Source organism: Apus apus, chromosome 1, assembly GCF_020740795.1.
Source record: "Apus apus isolate bApuApu2 chromosome 1, bApuApu2.pri.cur, whole genome shotgun sequence".
Taxonomy (NCBI): Eukaryota; Metazoa; Chordata; class Aves; order Apodiformes; family Apodidae; genus Apus; species Apus apus.
This window is the reverse complement of record NC_067282.1, coordinates 32260179-32282728: the sequence shown is the minus strand read 5'-3', so window position 1 is coordinate 32282728 and position 22550 is coordinate 32260179. Positions and strand designations below refer to the sequence as shown.

Genomic DNA, 22550 nt, shown 5'->3' with positions numbered 1-22550 from the left:
TCAACTCATTTGCATCAAAATATAAAAGAAAAAGGAGTAGTGTAACACACTGAAAAACAGAGACATAGATTTTAATCAATCTATCATCTAACAAATGCATCTGTTTCATTTTGCTACTAAACACAACATTTCTACTCTTAACTCTGCGCAGTGTTTTCAGCTGCCTCCTCCTTCCAAAGCCTGCAGATTTCCTAGATATTCGGTGACAGCCTCTATCTCTGCAAACTCCAGCAGTCTGTTGATCAACTTATCCAGTGCTTCTTTCCCACTTAGAATTTCCTACGAAAAAAAACAAACAAAAGCATTACTGACTGTCCATCAGAATTCTTCTGAAACACTGACTACTCAAACGAGGAGCTCCTGGAATGAACTTTGCCTGCAGTCTTATCTCAGAGCATCCACTCCCTTGTCTCTGCAGCTCCTGGTGTGGAAGCAGCACAGTGTGGTGCACAGCAGCAGGACTTCTGCTGCCTGCCTGGGAAAAGCAAATTGATTCTGGCAGCAGCAGAAGGAGCTACTGGTGTCTTCCTGCCATGCTTTCATGTAACCCATGCGTTTCACTGAAAATCCTCTAACAAAAACAATCAAGGATTGAATAATCTAATTTAAATACTGCTGTAGATGCCAAGAACTGGTTTGTTTTGCAAGCAAAGCTTAACTGACTTTTGTTAGGCAGTTTATGGTTCCAGCTTCACTAAAGAAAAGTAACAAGTTCCCAACCTTAAGTAACTGAAAATCTGTACTAAGAAGTGTTATTTTTATACAGTCAGGGAATTTCTTCCCATTCTGCTCCATCATGGTATTTGTGGACCTATTCCCCACTCCATTAAATATGTACCATTCTGTATTCAGCATGCACTGTATTCTCTGAGGTTACCTAGGACATCTGTGGATACAGCTCAAAAAGTGTTGCTTCTCATGCAATAGCACCTGAAGTAAACTGGATACCTAAGCCAAAATTTTGACAGGTCACCCTAAATTTTTTCCCCAAAGTAAAAACATTTTCCAAAAATTTAATACACAAAAAAATCCATTTCCCTGAAACAAAACAAAACAAAACAAACCCCAAATAAATAACTAAGATTCAAGCCATATGTAGACATTCACTCAGAAATAAAATATCAGGTCATCTTAACATTAAAACATTCAGATTCAGCTTTTTTTAACTGTCACATGCAAGGAAAACATAAAAGTTTTTTCACTTTCTTGCCCCCCCCCGCCCCCGGAGATGTTTATGGCCAGGCTGGATGAGGCTTGTGCAGCCTGGTCTAGTGGGAGGTGTCCCTGCTGGTAGCAGGGAGGCTGGAACCTGATGATCTTTAAGGTGCCTTCCAACCTTTACCATTCTATGATTCTATGATTCACTCCAGCATTAAAGGGTGGAGGAAAGACTTGGGTTAACTTAAAAAAAAAAAAAACAAGTCCTTGTCAGGTTTTTCTTTTGTCTGTACTGTGCCTCAAGAATCTCAAATTTCACTCGCCCAGTTTGGCCAAGGGACTTGTGGAGTTCACTAATGAGAACTAAATGCTTCCTCATTTTTCACTCTTACAGCAAGAGAAAAATAGAGAAGTGGGCCAGCAAGTTATATCCTGTGCCGGTCACCTTTAACACTGCTCCACAACAAGACAGAAAAGAAAGTTTCAGCACTCTAAGTCTATGACATTGTGTCAGAGCACAACCGGCTATCTCATTTTTTCATATATATTAAATTGGTTTCACTAAGTTAATTTTTTCATCTTAGGTAACTATCTAAAGACTCTGGTGAGCAACCATCACCTTGATATTGCGAGCATCATATGAGATCCTGTGGTCAGTGACTCTGTCCTGTGTGAAGTTGTAAGTACGGATTCTCTCTGACTGGGCTCTTGTTCCCAACTGCAGCAAAGAACAAAAAAAACAAATTCTATTAATAAAACAATAAATCAAATACTACTCTAAAACAGCATACCTAGAATAAACTTTAATGGACCAGCCTGTTTCACCCACAAACCTAGTAGTCACTTCCTTAGTATATGTGTTTTTTATAAATACTGCAGCATTGCTAAACTGCATTATTTCTGATTGTGTATCACAGACCAAGTGTGCACATCCTCCAGTAGAATTCTGCTCCACCTCTGCAGCTGGGAGAATTACATAACTCTCCAAAGTCATATAAACCATGAGATGTGTCTATAGGTGTCCCCAGTTCAAACGTGGGTGTTTTTCTTTTTTTCAGGGGTTGCAGCTCCCACGAAAGATGAGAGCATTAATAACAGAAGCAGGACAGTCAACCTGTGGCAACGCAGTTCCACTAAGGTTTGGCTGTCAGAAATTAGCACTCGAAGAGGAGGAAACTGAGACTACGAAGTGTAGTCCTCTAGTGGTAAAGCGCAGGAGTGCAAGCAATTCTAAAAGCTTTAAAACCAAAGCTAGCATCGTTGTGTGTGGTTAAGTGTTTTATTAAAAAAGATAATGTAATGCTAAAAACTGCTTGGAGAAATAGGTGTCTGCTTCAATGGGCTTTTTTAAAAAAATCATCTGCACTCACATATCTACTTCAAAACAAGGAATTTACTGAATAAATTCTGAAACATTAGGAAATTTAATTTACTTTTGCCTGGTATTCTGTACTATTTATATAAATGTACATTTAAGACCTCTGTACAGCTTTGAAGACTGTCAAGCTAAAATTAATAACAAAAGATAAATGGCTTACCACTTAAAATGACTGAGCTAATAATCTGCAGGAACAACACATTTAAATGCAACCTGAAATTAAATAGCTAAGCTGGAAACTCTGGAGTACTGAATAATTATGTAATTATGAAGTACTTTATTCCTCTTGATCGCTGCTGAAGTTTGCACCACAAACAGGAAAATACTCAAAGAATGGGAAAAGAATGAGCACATTTCAAAAGAAAAGCATAATTTGCAGCATAACTTGAAGTAATAATTTTATTGAAGCTGTTTCTTCCTCACAAGTTTACCTAAAACACCCCAAATAAACTGCTACCTAACTGCAGGATATTGTTTATATACTTGTTTCTTTCAAAAGCTCTGTATGATCTTACAAATACTCTGGCTTAGAAACAGGTTAAAATACAACTTCGAGAAGGTCTGATCCCAGTTTTCATGGAAAATAACTTTTTACTGCTGTTTTAACTGTGTAACTCTGGCTGTAATAGGGTGATTCAATCAATTTATGATGTGTGTTGCCTTCTGGGTAATTGCAGCTACAGTCTTTTGAGTCTTTTCTTTCCAGCTACAGTTGATGTGTCTTTTTCACTGCCTGAGAAGTCTACATTAGAGTTGAACAGGGATAAGTGAAAAACCAGATTTACCATTTCAAAATACAAGATTCTCCTCGTAAGCACACCTGGTCAGACACACACACTGCCCTGTCACTGTCACTCAAACAGATCATCAGCACATTTACAGCATCCCACTCTTTCCAAATTTCAGCAATCTCATTCTCTCACCTGCAGTCTTCTGGAACTCTGCTCTTGACTTAGCTGTTTTTCAATGATCTGCTGGTACAGCTTAGCTCTCAGTGTCCGCAGAGCTATTTCCTTGTTCAGCTGCTGTGATCGCTCCTGCTGGCACTCAACTGCCAGTCCTTTACAGAGGGGATTCATGAGAGATCACATCAAAAGCCCATTATAACAAAGAACAAATAAGCTAAATTAATTCTAACACTTTGGGCAAATGAAACCTTCTAAAGTGCTGGCTTGTAGGGCCTTTCAGCTGTAGGATAAAAAGTCATTTTAGCACACTGGCCAGAACCATTAGTATGTTTCTAAACTCTTCACAGCTGCACCAGGGGCTTTGTTCAGCACGACAGAAAAGTCAGGAACATTTTAAAATTCCATGAAGCAAATGAAACATTTCTAACATTGACTGCAGAAAACCGGTTCAGTCCAATTCCACATGTTGGAAGGTAATTGGCACAGTCTACAGAAGCATGTTTAAAACAGTGTAACACAAGTTTGCAAAGTCTTAGTCTAGATAAATAAGCTCCTGGAGATGGGAAAATTCATTCCAGACAGATGGAAGCCCACTGAATTTCAACAAAAACAAATCCTGAGAAAGACAGGAGTGGTCCAGTTTATACACTGCCTTTCCATCAATATACATTTTCTTTCCTATTCAACATTTGATAGCATTATCTAGTACTGAATTAAAACCTTCAAGTCTCCTTTTTTCTCCGTCTTGTAACTACCCAGGTTCCAGCTTGGCCACAGGCACCCTCGACTGCCAATGGCCATTATTGCTGAAGCTACTGAGCACACAGCAAATTACTTCCATCCCATCCCTGTCAGCCTCCATTTGTTCTTTCATCCTTCAAAGACAGCGTATTCATTAAACACTCCCTCTGAAGACAAAACTGGCATAATAGCAACATGCTGACCACTGTGCCACTGCTCCATACCCCTTTCCTCCCACACTGCCTTGCTAGAGGATGGGCAGAACATGGGCTTCCTTTTTCTGATATAAGGAACAACCCTGCAAACCCACTCTAAGAGGAAATCTGCAGGATCACAAGCTTCTTTTCTAGAATACAGATTAGAAGTATGAAATACAGCCAGACTTACCTGTGGGCAGGTGTACCACTCTCACAGCACTATCAGTTTTGTTAACATGTTGCCCTCCTGCTCCTTTGGCCCTGAATGTATCTATACGTAATTCTTTGGGATCCACTTTAATATCAACCTAGAATAAAAGAAAATCACCACTTTCTGCTCATTCTAAAAATATTTTTACAGGAAAAAGTATTTTCAATGATAGTGGGGAAAAAAACCAAACCAAACAATGAAAAAAACTCTCAAAAAATTGCTGCTTTGCAATCGTGCCTGAGTAGCAGCTATAATTATCATACTTGAAAAAAAAACCTGCCATGTCCAATATCTCTGAAAAGAAAGTGATGCTTTAAATATTTCACTTATTTTTTCAAAATCTTATTCTGGGTCCTTCAAAACAAGGTATGTGTGTGTGTGTGTGTGTGTGTGTGTAAACAAAACAAAATCACCAACTTTTTGTAAAAACACTAGCTTTGGCAGGGAATAAGGAATAAGCAAATACTAAAAAACTACTTATAAACAGCAGTGCAAGGATCTTGTTCATGAGTTAAGCCTGAATGATTCTTGCAACAGTGCGTTAAAAACATCTAACTGAGGAAAAATTGGGTGTATCCAGATCCCAGTAAGGATTGCAGCATTGGAAATATGAGTCCACAATGACCTGGACCACAGTTTGAGCTCAGTGGATGGGAAAAGAACATTCAGATCTGATCAATGTTGCAAGAAAAGCATGACAAGGAAGCAGGAGAATTTGCAGGAAAAGCCTACAGGATCTGTTTTTGTTTATAAACTGCTGGTTTAAGTGGGAACTGCCATATCACTGAGATCTCAGAAAGACTAGCCAACACACTCATTCAAATTCAAAGCAGACTGTCCTTGTTTTAACAGAGGACAACACTAACTTAAATGAAACAAAAAAAAAATATCAAAAGGACTTGCAGAATCACATTAATATGCAACACTGAGTATTTCCTTGGATATATTCCCTGTCTTAATACATTAAGTAATTTAAAATGGGCTTACTCATAGCAGGCAGCTCCGTGAGTGCTGGGGTGAGAATACTCATTGAAACAATCACTGATTTACGTGCCACTTCAGGCAGCAGCAAATCTCTGTAAAGTTGCTTCTGATATCCCATTTCAACATCTAAGGTACAGAGCTAAGGACTGCTGCCTTCCAGTCAGACAACTTGTGGTTCACTTGCTGGGACACACACAAAGCACTTGGGTATCAATAAAATCCCCAAACAGTAAGACCAATGTGATTTTAAATAGCACCTACTCCAATGCCAAAATGAGTGAGCAAGGATACACCACCTCACTACCCTGATTCATTGTTGGTTTACCTATTCACAGTTAGTTTACCTCCTCTGGCTGAGGGAGGACAATAACTGACATTGTTCCAGTGTGAATTCGCTGCATTCTTGATGACAGGCCGGTCTCAGGGATTCGCTGGACTCGATGAGTCCCTCCTTCATATTTCAGATGTCTGTAGACATCATCTCCTGAAATATGAGCAGCAGCATGATGCAACCCACCTAGAGAGACAAGTAACACGTGACCAACATAGCACAGCCACACAGCTTTGAATGTCATTGTCTTGGTGGAATGTCTGAAGAAGTACTGTACCTATCTCAGCTGGCGTATAGTTCACAATGTCAAAGGTCCAACGTTTATAGTCTGCATAGTTCTGGTACATCTCAAACATTTCTTTAGTGAACTGCTGGCAGATGTCTCCTAAAAATATAAAGGCACTACAGCACAAATAGCAGTTCACAAAGTGGCAGCCACCAGTTTTTAGATTTATCTGCAACTCTAACCATGGGCATTAGACTGATTGATACTCTTCTTCTGAAAGTATTACTTTATATCATTAAAGTATAAAAAAGCATTAAGAATAACCCATAAGAGGTTTAATAAAGTTGGATAGAGGTTTAAAGTACTCTTTACTGTGGGGACTTTGCTGACCTCCAGTTGTTCTGCCAGCTGTCACTTCCAATATGACATGACTTCTATCATATTTTTCCTTTGGCACTAGAAGCTGGAAAAGCTGGGGAAAAAAAAAAACAAAAAACCACACACAACAAAAAAAGGTCATTATCTCCTTCATGACTTTTTTTCTCTTCTTAATCAAATTTAAAGCCAGCCTTCCCAACTGCCACAGCTTGAATGCACCCAACCACTGATTTCTTTTGGCAAACCAGTAAGTAGGACTAAAAACTGTACAATAACCACTGCAACTCAGTGCAGTTGGAGTGGAAATGGGACATGCTGGTGCATCCACAGTAAAGCTAGCAGAAAACTTGATCCCACAAAATCAGGTGTCAGGTCACCCACTCCAACCCCAACTACCTGTGAATACAAAGTTATTAGCTATAACTCAGCCTATCTTTACATTAATCTTATTTTTCAGAAAGTCCCATTTCACATTATCAGTGTGAACACAGAAATGAGCCCAAACATAGAGCTCTCCACTGAACTGGTCCAGCCTCTCTGCTTATAATTAATTTCCTCACTCAGGGAGTGCTATCAGCTGAAGGAAAAATGAAAGACTGCAAGTTCCAATCAGTAACCTTTCAAGAATGCATGCTCCACTGCCACAAACAGTTATTAGGATGTAATGTCAGGTCTCAATAGCACAGACTCATCATTTTTTTAATCCCCTTCAGCATCTACAGACAGACAAGGAAGCAAACAAAAACCAGCTAAAATAATAAGCTTCTAAGACACAATTGTTGGTAAGAAGCTTACTAATAATTAATGTCGCCACTTATTTTCAGGGAGAATAGAGAAGCTGAACTTCTGTTTCATTACATGCAACTGTCAATATCTATTGGTAAGATCACAAAAGAACATTTTTCTGACAACTTTATTTACAAAGCCGTATAATTTTACCTCAGACTCACCTTTCTGCACAACATGTTGATTTTTTTATCCAGGGTTTCCTTCTCTTCTAAGGCAAGCTCTAGAAGTTGTTTCTCATCTCTGCTGTCTAGCTCTAAATTGCAACAACAGGAAGAGATGTTAGCCAATCTCACTTACCTTAGGGCAAATTGTAATCCAGCTGACCAAAGACACATTTTGTCAGGATGAAATATCAAATAAGAGCAGCCCAAGCCAGGATGCACGTTGCTAACAAGGTATTTTTCAGGTGTGCTGGAAGGAGTAGTGAATATCTTACCTCTCAATCTCTACCTTATGGCTCAAAGTCTGCATCAAGAAGATGCGAGTCCCACCTGACAGTTACCCACTCTCAATTATACTGATAGTTCTGTCACACTGACTGACAGACCAGGGGTAAATCCATAAACTGATTTGATAAAATACATCAAAAACATGCCTACAAACAAGAAGTGCCTCTGTTTCTCTCATTATCGTTTCTCATGCAACAAAACGTTTTGTTTCTAGACTTGCCCAGAACACCCATATATTAAAAAAATTTGCAGGCAACTCATTAAGGTGGCCACTACAAATAATGGTATGATGCTAATAATGAGGTTTCTAACCTGTCTCCTGTTATTCAGAAGATCGCTGAAATGTGGGTTATGGATGCAAGTAATCAGGATGTGGAAGACCTCATTTTGACTCTTTGCTGTGCTTAAGGAGATTTCCTTCTACTTTCTTCAGCACGTGAAGAAAGATATAGAAATACTGCAGTTAACCTAGTTGAGAACTACCAAAATGGTCAAGTGTTGGAGCAAAGAATGTATGAGAACAGGCTGGGAAAACTGTGTTCAGCCTTAAGAAAAGCAGGGGCAGGGGAGGGAGAGGTTTTATTGTTGTGTACAACTATTTAACAGAAAGACATCAAAAAGATGGAGACACACTCTGCATATCATGATAAAAGGACACAAACTGGAATAGAGCAAATTCTGATTAGATATTAGGAAAACTATTTTCAGCTTAAGGGTGCTCGGACACTGGAACTCAGAGAGGTTGCAGGACCTCTGTTTTTTGATATATTTCAGAATCAACTGGACAAAGTCCTGGACAACCTGCTCTAACTGGTCCTGATTTGAATAGGACATTGGACCAAATGACTTTCAGAGGTCCACTTAAAATTAAATTATTCAATGATTCCGGGATCAGACTGCCCCTTTCCACATTTTAGAGCTTACTACCAACCAAACTAGGAAACATTCTCAGGTAAAGCTAGCAGAGACTCCAAGCCTTTTCTGCTATGGAGGGTCCAGTTTTCAATAATTAAAGATGCTGATCAATTAGCATTAGATCACCCACTAAGTAGAAATTTGGAAGACAGTTGGAGTCAAGTGGAAAACCCACCAATGCCCAAATAAGGAGCAACCCCTCTTTTCCTGTTTCTTCCCATTGCTCCCACTGTTATACCAGCTGAGGAGTGACTCTGCAATGTACCTCATCAAAAAGTAAACCAGTTCAAGGCATAGAAAGAAAAAAAGGTCTGGTTAAATAAATGCATCTTACCATGTCAAGTTGAACTAGGTTTACTTTACAGCCAGATAATTAACAGCCCAAGTAGGGGGCTGGGGGAAGACAGCTTTAACCAGCTGGGAGTGAGAGCAAGGGAAGAAAGCAGCTACGAGGAGGAAAAAGTCTTAACCCTTCTGACCAGCATGGAAACCATGGGTTTGCCTCAAGATGCAGCATAAAACCAGACACTCCATAGCTGAATGCATCTCTTTGCCTTGCATGAGCAGTGCCCCGAGCTCTGGATTCTACAGCTGAAATCAGGTATCTCAAAGGCAGGCAAAAGGACTGCAGACTCCATGTCTCTGGGTATCTGGAGCCTGGTTCCTGTTTACAGCGTCTCACACACACACACACACACACACACATTTACTGGTGGCCTCAGCAGTGAGCCTTAAGAACTAAATGGGCTGGGATGTAGAACCAGCTTTGTACCTACTGCTGCAAGGACAGCAGCAGCTCCTCTGTATCACAATATTTAATTCATGCTCTGGATCCTTTTGTCCTTAAATAAAAGATGTCAGCTCAACACTTGACCATTTAATCCTCTGTACACAAGGGAAGAACTGTATAAATTTCCCTGCCCGTATGTCAGAATGCTAGCCCAAAGCTTGTACTGCATCAAAGCCTTCTGGCTGATCCAAAAGGCATCATTATTGATTAGTTAGATAAACAGTATGAAATTAACTACTGTCAGCAGACGTGAAAGAATGTTCTGGTAGTGACCAACAAGCTTGAAGCTCAAGGATTTGCATCCCATTCCTACCTCCCTGCAAACCTGACCTTTAAGAATCTACCCTGTGATGCACATTACCAGTGGCAAACCAGGAAATAATATTTTTCTGCTTCACTGAATGCTGCAAATACAAAATCCTACAGCATTTGTGAGGAATTCAGGTACTACAGAGAAGAGAGCCAGTCAGGGAGCTAAATGGAAAACAAAGAGCAATCAAATTAAGAGAACATGTCTTTTAACTTGGCCACACGATAAACAGTACAGATAGAATAATTGGGATCTATTAATTAACTTATTGGTTGTAATTTTCTTTTGTTCTTTTCCCTTCTTTCAACTAGAATTCACTCAATTCAACACATATTTTACAGAATTAGAAAAATTCTTCATTACATTTACTTGGATACAAAAATAGCCTTTTCAAGCTCAAGTATGAATTTTACAGTGTTTTCTTAATACTTTCTAATTCTTAAAAAAATATTTCTTTTTCAGTGTTAAATTTTCATTCGTCTTCACCATCACTCCTTTTCTCTTTCTCTGGTGAAGGGTACTTAAGAAGGTTAGGGATGAATACATTTTCAATAACCACCATTTCTTCCAAAAGCACAAATATCTATTTATTTCTAAAACTAAATAATATAAACGTTTTCTACCTTTCTAAACAAGTTAGATTTTTACCAGCTTTATTGAAATATGGCTTTTACTGTTTTGTCAGCACTCCTTTGTTCTCTCTCTGAAAAGCACCATGACTCAAAGAATCATAGACTGCTTAACGTTGGAAGGGACCTTAAAGTTCACCAGGTTCCAACCCCCCTGCCATGAGCAGGGACACCTCACACTAGACTAGGCTGCATAAAGCTCCATCCAACCTGGCCTTGAACACCTCCAGGAAGGAGGCTTCCACAACCTCCCTGGGCAACCTATTAAGGTGCCTTACTACCCTCATGGCTGGTGTCTAACCTAAATCTCCCCTCTTTCAGTTTAAAACCATTGCCCCTTGTCCTATCACTACCCTCTCTGGTGAAAGGCCCCTCCCCAGTTTTCCTGTAGGCCCCTTTCAGGTACTGGAGTTTAATTATTTTATGTAAGCCCCATTCTCTCCAGGCCAACGTTTCCCTCTCTTGGGAGAATCTATCGGTGTTGCAGAACGAATGACTTTTTTTTGTTCCTCCTGACACTTCTAACTTTTTTGTCTCAAAATGCTGCACTATTATTTCTTTTGTAAATTCTTTTAATCCCTGTGTACTTATTCCTGAACAATATCAAAAACAATAATATTTTTTAATTATTTTTACCCCAATTTCTACTGTAGCAGGGTATTGAAAACCTGCAGCTTCTTAGACAGCAATCAATTTTTATTCCTTGAAGGACTCCTCAAATATTTTCAAAGAAGTATTAGTTTTTATCACTTAAATTGGAAGCCAACAATTCAGGGTCTAATGAAAATTAATGTAAGTTTCTCAATAAGTATCAACAAGGTGGCTAGATGGAACCCCATTTAAAATAACAAGTCTTCATCTACCAAGTTTACAAGGCTTACTAAAATTCACAGTGCTCTTGGTTCTACCAAATAACAACTTTAAAACCAACATTTCCAAACTATTTCTGCTAGACAGATAGCCCTGAGATTCCAGATGATCCCTGCTCTCCCCAGTTGGCAGTATTAAGACTTCAAACTAAGGCAAGATGAGAAACAGAAGGATGCAGCTGGATGCAGAAAGCCCTAGCAGCACACAAGTTCCCAGGAGGAGGCAGGACCAGAGAGTGTTCCAGGGATGGCTTAACTTACTCAAAAGCTTTCCTCAAAGGCTGAACAATTAAGTTTATCACCAGCAAAGCCACTGTTTTGAAACAAGTTAAGCAGATGTGTTCTCCTTACCTCTGCACATAGCTTCTAACTCTTGAACTTCCCTTTCAGCTTCTTTGATTTCTTGAAATGCAGCTGCAATGGGGGACAGATCGGCACATCTTCTCCTTAGGGTTCTTTGCTCAAAGTCATTTAGTGAGTCAGCACTTAACAGATGACTAACCTGCTGGTATTCCTTGCTTAGAGTCTCCAGATACTTCTGCACAGCCTCATGCTTCCACAATGCTCGAGAAGCCTGATGGTTTTTCCTATGCCAACTGTTAAAAGACAGAGTGAATCTAGCCGTATCCAATAAAGAGTTTGGCCTCCAAAATCCAGAGTTGTGGGGGCCCACCACATAACCTATATTCTTCACAACAGGAGCAAGAAGATGGCTGTGAAGTTGACCATGACAGCAATTGGCAAGCAGGCTCTTAAACAGACAGACACTTCGGAAAGGTTTCATTTTGTTTCTTATTTTTCCATCACCTGAAATTAAAAGTAGACAGTACATGTACACTGTTATTATCTAGAAAAGAGGGAGCATTCTGTTAAAAGTAAAACAAACACAAGAACTGTATCAGGCCCAAATCCTGTTCTTGATTACATCACCACAAACGCAGCTGTCATGGAAAAACTATTCCTCTTTTAGTCCTGGTTTAGACCAGAAACATGTATCAGCACAGTTAGAAAATGTCTCTTCCCTCACTTCCTCACACAATTTATTTATGCTGTGGAAAAGCTACTGCAGATGCTGCTTTACAGAAAACAGATTCATTTTGCCATACATCTCACTGGAAAAAAACAACCCCTTCACACCTTTACTGGTGAAAGAAAAATGTTGCTTAGAGAAGACCAACCTATACTAGAGGTGCAGAATTGTATAGAGGGAAAATATGAAATGTGCAGAATTAATGTGCAAAATTATATCCACTACCACAGGATCTAACGTTGGCAGGAGGACATTAGTAACACTGTGCTAACCTTGCAACAGTCAATCAGACTACAACACACTTGCAAGAAATTACTCACCCATATATGTACCGTGTAAGACACAGTTGCAGTGCTGTATGTTCCCTGTATACTCCTTCCATTATATATTTACATATAAGTGCTATAAACATTTTCTATCCAAAAAGGGATTAAGAAGCTTGTACTCTGAAATACAACTCCTGTATTTTTCTGAGACACGGCCTACAGTTTCGCAGGACACAAGTTCCCCTTTTACCATCACACTGCCTCTAGGAAAGATCTTTTCCTCTTTATTTTATATCATCAACATTGCAAACTATGCTATGAATTCTTAATGTTCTCTAAAAATTTCTATTGATGTGCAAGAGCCTACCAAGAGGACTGAATTACAGTCATTCATATTTTAGGATTTCTTACACAGAAAAGGCTTAAGAAATAAAGAAGCACCCTTAAATATCCCTGCTAGTGCCACAATCCTATCTGTCTACTGATTTAAAAAAAAAATAAAAATGAGAGCATGACATTTTGCAACAGGATCTCCTTGAAACATACACTTCTCTTTTCTGAAACAACTATTTTTTTTCATGAGTGACAAGAACTTCTGTGCATCTTCAGGCATTTAATTAACAAACTACTATGACATTTTAACTACTCAATTCACCCATTATCCTCAGCTATTCACTTTCATCCACCTGCCCACAATGAAGAAAGAGCAATATGCAGTAAAACCATAAGCACTGCATCTTGCTTGCCTGGATGTCTATTTTACTAGGTACAGAAGGAGGGAAAGACCTTCACTGTACTTCTCTGCACCTTCCCCAGACTCCACAGCCAGCAGTTACTATCAAACCCAGACTGGCAACGTCAGAAGTGCTTTAATTTACAGAAAGCCAACAATGCCCCTCAGGGATTGCTCTGGTGACTAAAACTGGCTGTAGCAGAGGGATCATGTTCCACTCACCAGGAACACAGCAAAGGGCACTAATCCAGCTCGTCACCTACAGCCCTGGACTCACACGCTCATAAGCACATGCAGACTCTGTTCCAAAAGGCCTAATTCTGCTGATGGTACTGGAGTTGCTCCAGATCAGCATAGGCCCATTGCTGTTGTTTGGTTAAGTGCTAACCATCTTTAACTGATTTTTAAAACATTAATAATTTATTTTAATTGATTCATTAATTACATGTATTAATTGTAATGATCCAACTCATTTTTACCAGTGTTGCTAAGAAGCAATGCACTCGAACAAGAACAGATTTGTAGTACTGTTCTGCCTGCGTACTCAGAAATAAAATTCTTGGCTTTAAATGCCTAAAAAAACCTAAGCAGTGGCATGACACAAACCTTAAAGGAAGTCGGAAATTTCAAAATGACTTTGCTACGTTAAACAAAAAAGGTATCTCCTTTTCAGCGAGATATTGCTGTGTTACGGTTGTGCAGAAATAAGCACGGATGCAACTTTCACAGAGCTGTGAGCAGCAGGGGACCTACTAACTGCGTTCCAAACCAGATCTGCACAACTTTTTAATGTGACAGAATTACCCCGTGTCCGTCACAAATCAAAACCAGTAAGCAAAAGTGACAACTGTAATCGCCTAATTACAACATAACTTACTTCTCTTAGTTAGAGAACAAAAAGAAACCCAGACAAGAAAGCGCTAAGAGTGCTGTGACCACTTCTGAGGCGTTTTAAAACTCGCTTCTAGCAATCAAAGGTGCTATTAACTCCCCGCGAATCAGTTGGGAGCCGTAAGGACAGGCAGGCAACAGGCAGGAGCAGGAACGCCGGTGCTGTGGCACAGCTCCGGGCCGTGCTCCCGAGGCCACCGCTGCTCCCCCCTCGGGTACCCCCAGCACAACCCACCCCTAAACCGAGTCCCTCCGGCGGCCCACCCCACTGCAAGGGCTGCAGGTGGAGGGGGAAGCCAGGGCTGCAGGTGGAGGGGGAAGCCAGGGCTGCAGAGCAGGCAGGAGCAGCCGGAGGGCAGAGGCTGTGGAGGGCGAGGGGGGCTCCGCTCCCCAGCCCCCAAGGGGGAGCGCTGGGCACTCACCCTCCGCACACATCGGCGCTGGACGGACCCTGCCTCCACAAGCGAGGCCATGACAGACGGAAGTAGAGCTGGAAAACTCCCAGTCCCAGCATGCCTGCCGAAAGTCAGGGCTCCCGGCGTGCCCCGGCTCAGCCCCGCACCGCCCGGCTGCGGGGGGCACGGCGGCCCCTCATCCGCCGCCTGCCCGCGTCCCCCCAGCAGCGCTGTCGGTAAAGGCGGGCTGGGCTTTGCTCAGTGAAACACAAGCCTTGAAATGGGGAAAGCGACCTCAAAAATCGGTCCTAATTTTGGGTATGTTCCTCACGGCTGCACAATGACGCGCTCGGACTGCAGCAAAGCTGCGGGAGGAATGGCTAGAGTCACAACAAATGAGAACATTCACTTATTTTTCCAGCTTCGAAGCTGTTACATTACATACAGTTTTCTGTATTTTCCCCAAACTTGGGCTGAAAATACATGTTGTTTCAAATCTGGTTACTCAACAGTTAATTTCAGAGAAGCTTGCGTAAGTTAAGCTCCACTTTATGTCAAAGCTCACTGTTCAATTCTGTTTAAAATTACTATGCTACTAAAGACAAACAACAGCTATAAAGTATTTATAACAATAACCATTCCAATTATCATTGCACTAATAGGCTGCAGCTTCCTAATAAGGTATGCTTTAAAACATACTATGTATATACACATTTAAATCCATAGTATTAAACAGATTATACAACTACCTCCCTAATTACAGTTGCATTTTAAAAAGACTTAAGTAACACTGGTCTTTTACACTTACAATCACCCAAAATTTTAATTTACTTACTCTTTTGCTGTAGAAGGGAAATATATTCATATGTCTAAGACAAAAAATTCTGCTGCTTGAGATTGCTTTATGTTGCCCTTAGGTGCACCACTTGGGCTGAAAGTCACCCTTTCTCCTGAAGTTTTCTTTATTCCAGTAACTTTCCCCACCTCTTTTATATTTGAGCAAACCCAGCTCTGCTGTAAATGCTTTAAAGTGTTTCAAGTTTCTTTTGTCCCAGCCACTATAATCCAACAGGATTTAAAAAAAGGTTAAAATTCAGTATTTGGAACATGACGAGGTTTGGTGAGGTAACTATTCCAAAAGACTGAAAATGAGACCGATCGGGAGGATTTGGATCAAACCTCAACAGCACATGAATGACAACTAACTGCTTATTTAGATCTGAGAACTCAATCTGGCTCTGCTCCATTGGGACAGGAGGCAAGGCAGACAGACTGAAAGACTCTTCCAAGAGAATGGAACCCACCCCAGAGCTGATCCAGCCTACAAAGGGGCGACAGCACACATCACCCTGAAACCTCAAAGTCATTCCCCAGGCCTGAGCCTGCTGTGTGCTGTGTAGGGAGAGACACCATCGTCCAGATGCTGTGCCCACCACACCACACTCTGCTTCTGCTATGACTTAACCTCAGTGAAAGGAAATAATAAAATTATCCTTGCACTGGGACTCTAAATATGCAACCTGATACTTAAAAATCCTGGGAAAGTAATCTATTGGAGGACAACCGAGAAGCTAGTAAGAACATGAAAACTGTAAGCAGCCCATGCACTCAAATACTGATTTTAAAAGAAGAGAGTAGACCAAGGAAAATCAAATCAGCTTCTACTCCAGCCAGTAATGGTTCTTATTATTAATATTCTGATTAAAATCAATCATGATTCCGTTTTTATTATGCTTTCATGGGGAGTTCTAAGTGTGAAAATAACAAATTCTCAGCCCTGCGTGGTCTGCTGCCTTGTAGGGCAGGCTGTACCACATAGCAGACCACACACGGAATGTATTCCCATTCCCTATGGGAATGCACAGGGACCACACGGCCAAGACAAGGGCTGGACTCTGTACTGTCAGCGGGGCTGCCAGATATAATATCAACCACAGGACCTAGTCCATACATCTCATGTTGAAAACGTAGAAGATACACCCTTTCCCCATATTTACTATATGCCTTTATAAGGTAATATGGGAGTTACATATGAAGTATGCAAAATCCTGTTGCCATCTCTGCTTCCACCTTGATGCCTGAAAACCTGTGTGTCTGTGGAGCTGGTGAGGGCAGGGGGTTACAGGAAGGAGGCTGCTTGAGGCAGAGTGCCACTGCCTTCCCCAGCCATCACAGCAGCCCACAGGGACATCCAGTGCAAAAGGGAAGAGAGACAGCACACGTACAGCAGGGCTTCAGGGCTTCAGCACAGCCATGGCCATCCTATACTCTTAAATCCAGCAATCCTAAACTGCCAGTTGCTTTAGAAACTGGAGGCAAATAAACGGCTCATCAGAAACAGGCTCCAGGCCTTGCAGTGTGCTTGGCTTGAAGGCAGGTCTCTGCCCACACTGAGGCCCTTTTCTGCTCAGGGGGGCCTAACTCGGTTTAGTGAATTGCAAGGATCGTGCCGCACCTTCTGTGGATACCAATTGACATTGACAGGTCACTGAGTAAAGTGAGAAACACTGCAAAAATCACAAGCTTGTTACAATGTATACATAACTTTAACGTTGCTCCTTCTTCTCGACCCAAATAGTTTGTCAAGACTTCTGAGTTCTTTCTGTTTGAAGGAAAAACTGGTGACAGAATCATACGCGTCTTGAATACAGTCCTGTTTATTAACAAAGCCTGTAGAAAGAGCTTTGTTTTGCCCAGCACAGTGGGATTAAATGGCAAGAAGTTTTCTTGACTGTGCTCCCAAACCTCAGTTTCAACGAGAGCTCTGCCTCCCCCCAAAGCCGGTTTCTTTGTTTATTCTCTCCCAGCCAGTCTACAAATGTTTCTTTTATTGCCTCCTCTCTTTCCTTTTCTTGATCCTTTAATATAGATTTTTAATAGCCACCCAAATCGAACCCCTGCCTCTTATTTGCAATTTGCCTATTTTCAGACAGCGTTCTTTCCAGTATTTGGACTAGCATGAAACAGAGACCTTTAGCTGTCATGAGCAGCCTTATTGCTTCAGACCAAAGTTTCACCTAGCACAGTATTTGGCTGACCATCTTGGAGATGCATCTGTTCATCACTCAACCCAACCGGAGAATTAACGTGCCTTTTGCTAAGACAGAAAACTAGAGTTCATGGAGTCAAGGCTTCACCTAGTTATAAAAAGCACTGAATACGTACTATGGTACAAACAGGCTCTCAAAATGATGCAGCAGGGCAAAGTCAAGTTGGCCACCCTTGTCAACAACACTCCTGCTTTGAAAAAAAAACAGATATGGAATACAGCAGTGCTACACCATAGAGCAGAAAGAACAGTCAATTGGGTACAGCATGTGGAAAATACACATACTGCTACAAGTGATCCAGGTGACTGACATCATTAGAAGCATGCCGAAACAAAAAAGTGAGAAGTAAACACAATAAAGAGATTCCTTCTATAAGGAAACTTATTACAGACTATACGTTTAAACACGTGGAAAGCCACATGGAAAACAACCACCATCCACAAAAAAAGTGGCCATAAACTGGTGCTCATGTAAAAAGAACCAGGAAAACATACACTGTACTTCTTTAACATTCTCCTCACGTTGGCTGTTTTCATCTCAGGAGGCTTCCACAGCCTACCACTTTTTTTTTTTCCCCCCCTAATTAGTAGTCCCCAAGTTAGGCCACAATCCAGGTTATTCTCTTCCAAGAAGTTGTCCACTCTTGTTTCCTCCTTTAGCCTGAAAGGAAAGCAGCTATCACATCCATCAGCCTCAGCAATGCTTGTGACAAGTCAAAGATGTGCTGCTTGGGATCCTCAGTCACACCGTCACCCACTTTATGTGTAACTAAATAAAATATGTTAAGCACACAGCTTTTCTAAGTGGCTCGTTATATACTATTTTCCACACACTTGCTTTACTGTGCATATGTATCATATTCATAATCTGGGACAGTAGGTGGATAACCATATTATTACAAAATTAATATCCTTTTAAAACATACCAAAATATAATTAATATTTTAAAGAGTAATTAAACAGAGATTCTAATTGAGGCTATTTTTTTCCCCCTGTAAAATGGTGTCTTTAATTGATTGCAACCTCGACAGTTTAACCAGTTTTCCTTCTAAGTAAATGCCCCCCCAGGCCATGCGGTTTTAGTGTTTCTGGTTGGTTTTTCTTGTTGATGCTTTTTAAGTTTTCGCACAGATTCATTTAAGAGCGATTTCTGGGAATAACAAGACGAAAAAAAAAAATATTTCAAAAGACCTTAAAACCTCCTTAGGTGAAGGAGCCAAGCCATGAATAAACGCTTGCTGTTCTAAGCATGCACGATAGTGCTGGGAAGTTTTACATAACCAACTGCTGAAAAATGCATTAATGCAATAGATGACATCCCTGCTGCTGACAGGCTGACTGCTGAGCTCGCTCTTGTTCCCTTAAATACCAGCCAGGGCACATCAAGCACGCAGCCCCTCCAAAGCCCTGCAGTTTACAGACTTCGCTCTCTTCCAGCAATACCTCCCAGGCTTTCAGGCAGCCTGGCTCTCCGAAATAACAGTTTTAAGTGAGCTCTTGGGACAGCGGCTAAAACCAGGCTGCCAGGGGCAGAGAAGCAGGGTGAGCGAGCGCACAAAGCGGACTTTCTGCCCTCCCAGCCGGGAGAGGCCAAACGCTGCCGAACTCTCCGCACCCCGTTTTCACAGCCCTCGCCTCGGAACAGCCCAGACTCGGGCCTTGGGCGAGCGGGAATTATAACATATCATTATATTATATGTGCTCAGCGGGTGGGCGACCCTTCCCTTCCTCCTCTCGGGGCGTTGCCGAGGGCTCCCCTCCTCGGGGCTCCCCTCCTCGGGGCTCCCCTCCTCGGGGCTCCCCCCCTCGGGGCTCCCCTCCTCGGGGCTCCCCCCCTCGGGGCTCCCCCCCTCGGGGCTCCCCTCCTCAGGGCTGCCGGCCGCACTCACGGCAGGGAACGCCGCTCAGGGCTACCGGGGGGAGCAGCGCTACAATCGCCCAACAACGAAGCCGCCCCTTGGGCCGAGGGCGCGGAGGGAGCAGGCGGCAGGGCAGGCGCTGCCCTCACAGCGCGGCGCGGCGCGGCGCGGGGCGGGGCGGGGGGGCCGCCCGCGCGGGGGAGGCAGCGGGGCCGCCCGGCGCCGCTGCGCCTGCGCGGAGGGGACCCCGGCTGCCATTTTGCAGCGTCAGCCGGGCGGCGAGGCCTCCCCGGCAGCTGCGCAGAGGGGCCGCAGTGTCGGAGGGCGCCGGCGGGGAGGGCGGTGCAGGCCAATGAGTTAAAGAGTCGCCGCCGCCGCCGCCCGGGCAGGAGTCGCGCCGCCGCTGCCGCCCCGCGGAGTTGGGGATTTTCCTTCCCTCCTTTCCCCCCCGCCCCCCTCCCCGTCCCTCGTACCGACAGCCGCCCGGCCGCCTCTCCTGGGCCGCCCCCACCCCTGCCAGCCTCCCTCCCTCCCGCCCGCCCGCCGCGCCTGCCCTGGGGCCGCCCGCACCATGCCGTCCGTGCCGCTGCCGCCCAAGGAGAGCAACCTCTTCAAGCGGATCCTGGTGAGCCACCGGCCCCGCTCCTCTCTCCCTCCCTTCCTTCCTCCCGCACACCGGCCTTGCTCGGTGCCCTCCGGCCCGCGGCGCGGGTTCCTTCGCCCGCTGCCGGAGTTGGCTCCGGCTGAGCGAAAAAAAGGATGCGCTCGCCCGGGGGGGAGCCTGGGCTGCTGCTGTTGCCTTTTCGTCCCGGTTCGTCCCCGTTTCCTTCCTTTGTCTGGGGCCCGCCGAGCAGGCCGGGCGAGCCCCCCTCGCTCGTCTGGGGGGCCGGGCAGGGTCGGTGTCGCCCCCGGCCGGGCGAGGGCGGGAAGGAGGGAACCGGTTAGCCAGGCGCCCGCCCGCCGCTCCCCCGGCGGCCGCCGCTCTCCTTCCTTCCCGCCCTGGGCGAGCTCCGGCTGCGGGACTCGGCAGCGCGTCGCCGCCGCTCCGTCCTCCGCGTCCCTCCCGCCGCAAGCGGGCGGAGGCGGGACGTTCCCCGCGCCCTGAGCCGTCCCGCGGACGGCACCTCGGGGGTGGGGGCTGTCATCACGCCCCTCCTGCCGAGCGCCGGGGGTCTGGGACCGGGGCTTGGGGGGGCTGCTCCCCTCGGCCGCCTCCTGCTCGTGTCACCGCGCTCGGGAGGTGGGGAGGAGACCTCGAATCACGGTGCAAAGCGGAGCAGGGATTTGGCGTTGCTGAGCTGATCTCTGTAGGTGCTTCGTTTTCAGTAAGAAAGTCGGTTTTAGGTTAAAGGTTGCTCACTGAGCAATTTTCAGTGCAGTTGAAGACGTCTGGTGCTTGATATCCACCGTATCCTGACGCTGTATGTCCTTTGGGAGACTCGTCTCGACTTCTGTGTGCTGGTCTGCTTTTGACTCGGTTGGTATCTTAGGCTGCTTCAGCAGTTTGAGACTTCATGGTGCAAAGGACACTTTAACTTTAAAGAAGGAGCTCATTGGAGCTGTTAAGTTTCCACTCAGTCACCGTGGATTTTATAATGTTAACTCTCTAGGGAAAGAAAGAACACCGACAGCCCACAACCCCGAAAAAAAGCCCACAACAAAACAGCAGACTCCCCTCGTCGTGGGCTTATCAGTGTGATAGTAGTGGAGTCCCAGCCTCAGCAAAGTTGAACGGTTTTCTGCCCGTTCACTAATCCGCAGGCAGAGGAGGTCTGTGCAGCACCGTGCTGATTTGTTGGTAGGCACGAACTTCTTCAGTTACATCTGAATTTGTTCAGCTAGCTTCAGTACCTTTGTGGTTGGGACATGAGTGTTTGGGCCTCAGGAAGCTGAGCTCTAAACCATGTGTGTACTCAGTATGAAGATGGTGCATTTCAGCAGGTGTTTCAGAGCTGTTTTCTTTTACCTGCTTTGGGTAGTATGCAGATTTTAAAAGACTTAATGGTTCTCAATGGTGATTTTTTTTTTTTTTTGCTTACTGCATGCTTATGGTATGCATCTTAGTAAGTCATTCTAGCACTCCTCTTTCTCTCTGCTAAAAATAAATTACTAATATTAGAACAGTTAAGTGATTATTCTCACTAGTAGCAAACAAGTTCAGAGTAGCAGTCACTTTTGAGGTTTTTCCAACAGACATAGAGGAGATTTTTCTGGAGATACATGTTTTAGATTAACTTTTTTTTTTTAATTAAGCAGTAGACAGTGTATAAGTGTTTAGACAAGAAAGAAAGAAAGCTACTTGCTTCAGAAGGTGTAACTGGTGTTGTGTAGTGGCCAGTCACAGTTCCTGAAGTGTTAATGGCTTTTACTTGTTGGCTTGTCACTTCATACATTGATACTTCTTGAAACTTAATTGCCTATTACTTTTTTTCTAGCTAGCTCTGACTTTTTCATGCTGTGCTCTCTTTCTGGAATACTAATGTCTCCAGTAGTACAAATTGAACCATTTGGTGGCTTGACATGCTTCAGAGTATTTTAGTGTAGTAGCAGAGCTTGTAGTGCCAAAAGCTCTTCTCTGATTGAAGAAACTTTTCCCTACTTTGGCATTGCCAGAATACTTGAAATTACTAAGGATACTCTAGGCATTTTAACAATTAGAGAGGGAAGGGGGAAATTATGTGGGAGGCTATATAGTGAGACCTTACAAGCATGTAGTGATTGAATCACTTGGAATAGATGCAAGGAAACTGTACTCGTATATTAAGACTAAGTATTTTTACAAATACTCGGTGGAGAGTTAGCATGTTAGTTAGGAAACAGGAAACTCATTTGGAGACAATGAGAATTACTTAGGAGGCAGTGACTTGGTGTACATATGTAACACGTGAGTCACGTTATCAACAGTCTGAGCAAGATGACCATGTAACTTAACAGCAGACCAAGCTTGCAGAGCTACCCAAATTTGTGTGGCCTCATGGAGTTCAGTTGTAAGCTGTGAAGTCTGCTCAGAAAGCTGACTAAATAGTCTTCAAGCCACATCAATTGGTGTCCCTGCTTGCTTGGC

At 43.4% G+C, this 22550-nt stretch overlaps 2 protein-coding genes across 6 annotated transcripts in view; one reads left to right on the top strand and one right to left on the bottom strand.

The window, feature by feature from the left end:
- Positions 1-50: 50 nt before the first annotated feature.
- On the bottom strand, positions 51-14667 carry MTRF1 (mitochondrial translation release factor 1). Of its 2 annotated transcripts, XM_051644130.1 has the most exons (10): positions 14606-14667; positions 11615-12070; positions 7463-7554; positions 6525-6606; positions 6186-6293; positions 5922-6094; positions 4573-4690; positions 3460-3596; positions 1778-1876; positions 51-279 (listed from the first exon to the last, which is right to left on the bottom strand). In XM_051644130.1, the coding sequence occupies exons 1-10, from the start codon at positions 14616-14618 to the stop codon at positions 157-159; spliced, it is 1401 nt and encodes a 466-aa protein (XP_051500090.1). In that variant the 5' UTR covers positions 14619-14667; the 3' UTR covers positions 51-156. The 2 variants fall into 2 exon arrangements, with proteins under 2 accessions (XP_051500090.1, XP_051500091.1); XM_051644131.1 differs by lacking the exon at positions 14606-14667 and having other exon boundaries at positions 11766-11851.
- Positions 14668-19749: 5082 nt separating this feature from the next.
- Positions 19750-22550, top strand: part of NAA16 (N-alpha-acetyltransferase 16, NatA auxiliary subunit) — a 68693-nt gene continuing 65892 nt past the window's right edge. For 2 of the 4 annotated variants that reach the window (XM_051644128.1, XM_051644129.1), the window contains exon 1: positions 19750-20111. In XM_051644128.1, the coding sequence (XP_051500088.1) occupies positions 20058-20111 (54 nt within the window). In that variant the 5' untranslated portion in view covers positions 19750-20057. Of the gene's footprint in view, positions 20112-20880; positions 20964-22550 lie in introns of those variants that run through there. The other 2 variants (XM_051644126.1, XM_051644127.1) reach the window with 2 other exon arrangements.

Excerpts from the sequence above, each read along its gene's own strand:
- MTRF1 (XM_051644130.1), bottom strand. Across the intron at positions 6,607-7,462 it reads TCAACATGTTGTGCAGAAAG|CTTTTCCAGCTTCTAGTGCC; the intron begins GTGAGTCTGAGG and ends TTTTTTCCCCAG. Across the intron at positions 280-1,777 it reads ATGATGCTCGCAATATCAAG|GAAATTCTAAGTGGGAAAGA; the intron begins GTGATGGTTGCT and ends TTTTTTTCGTAG.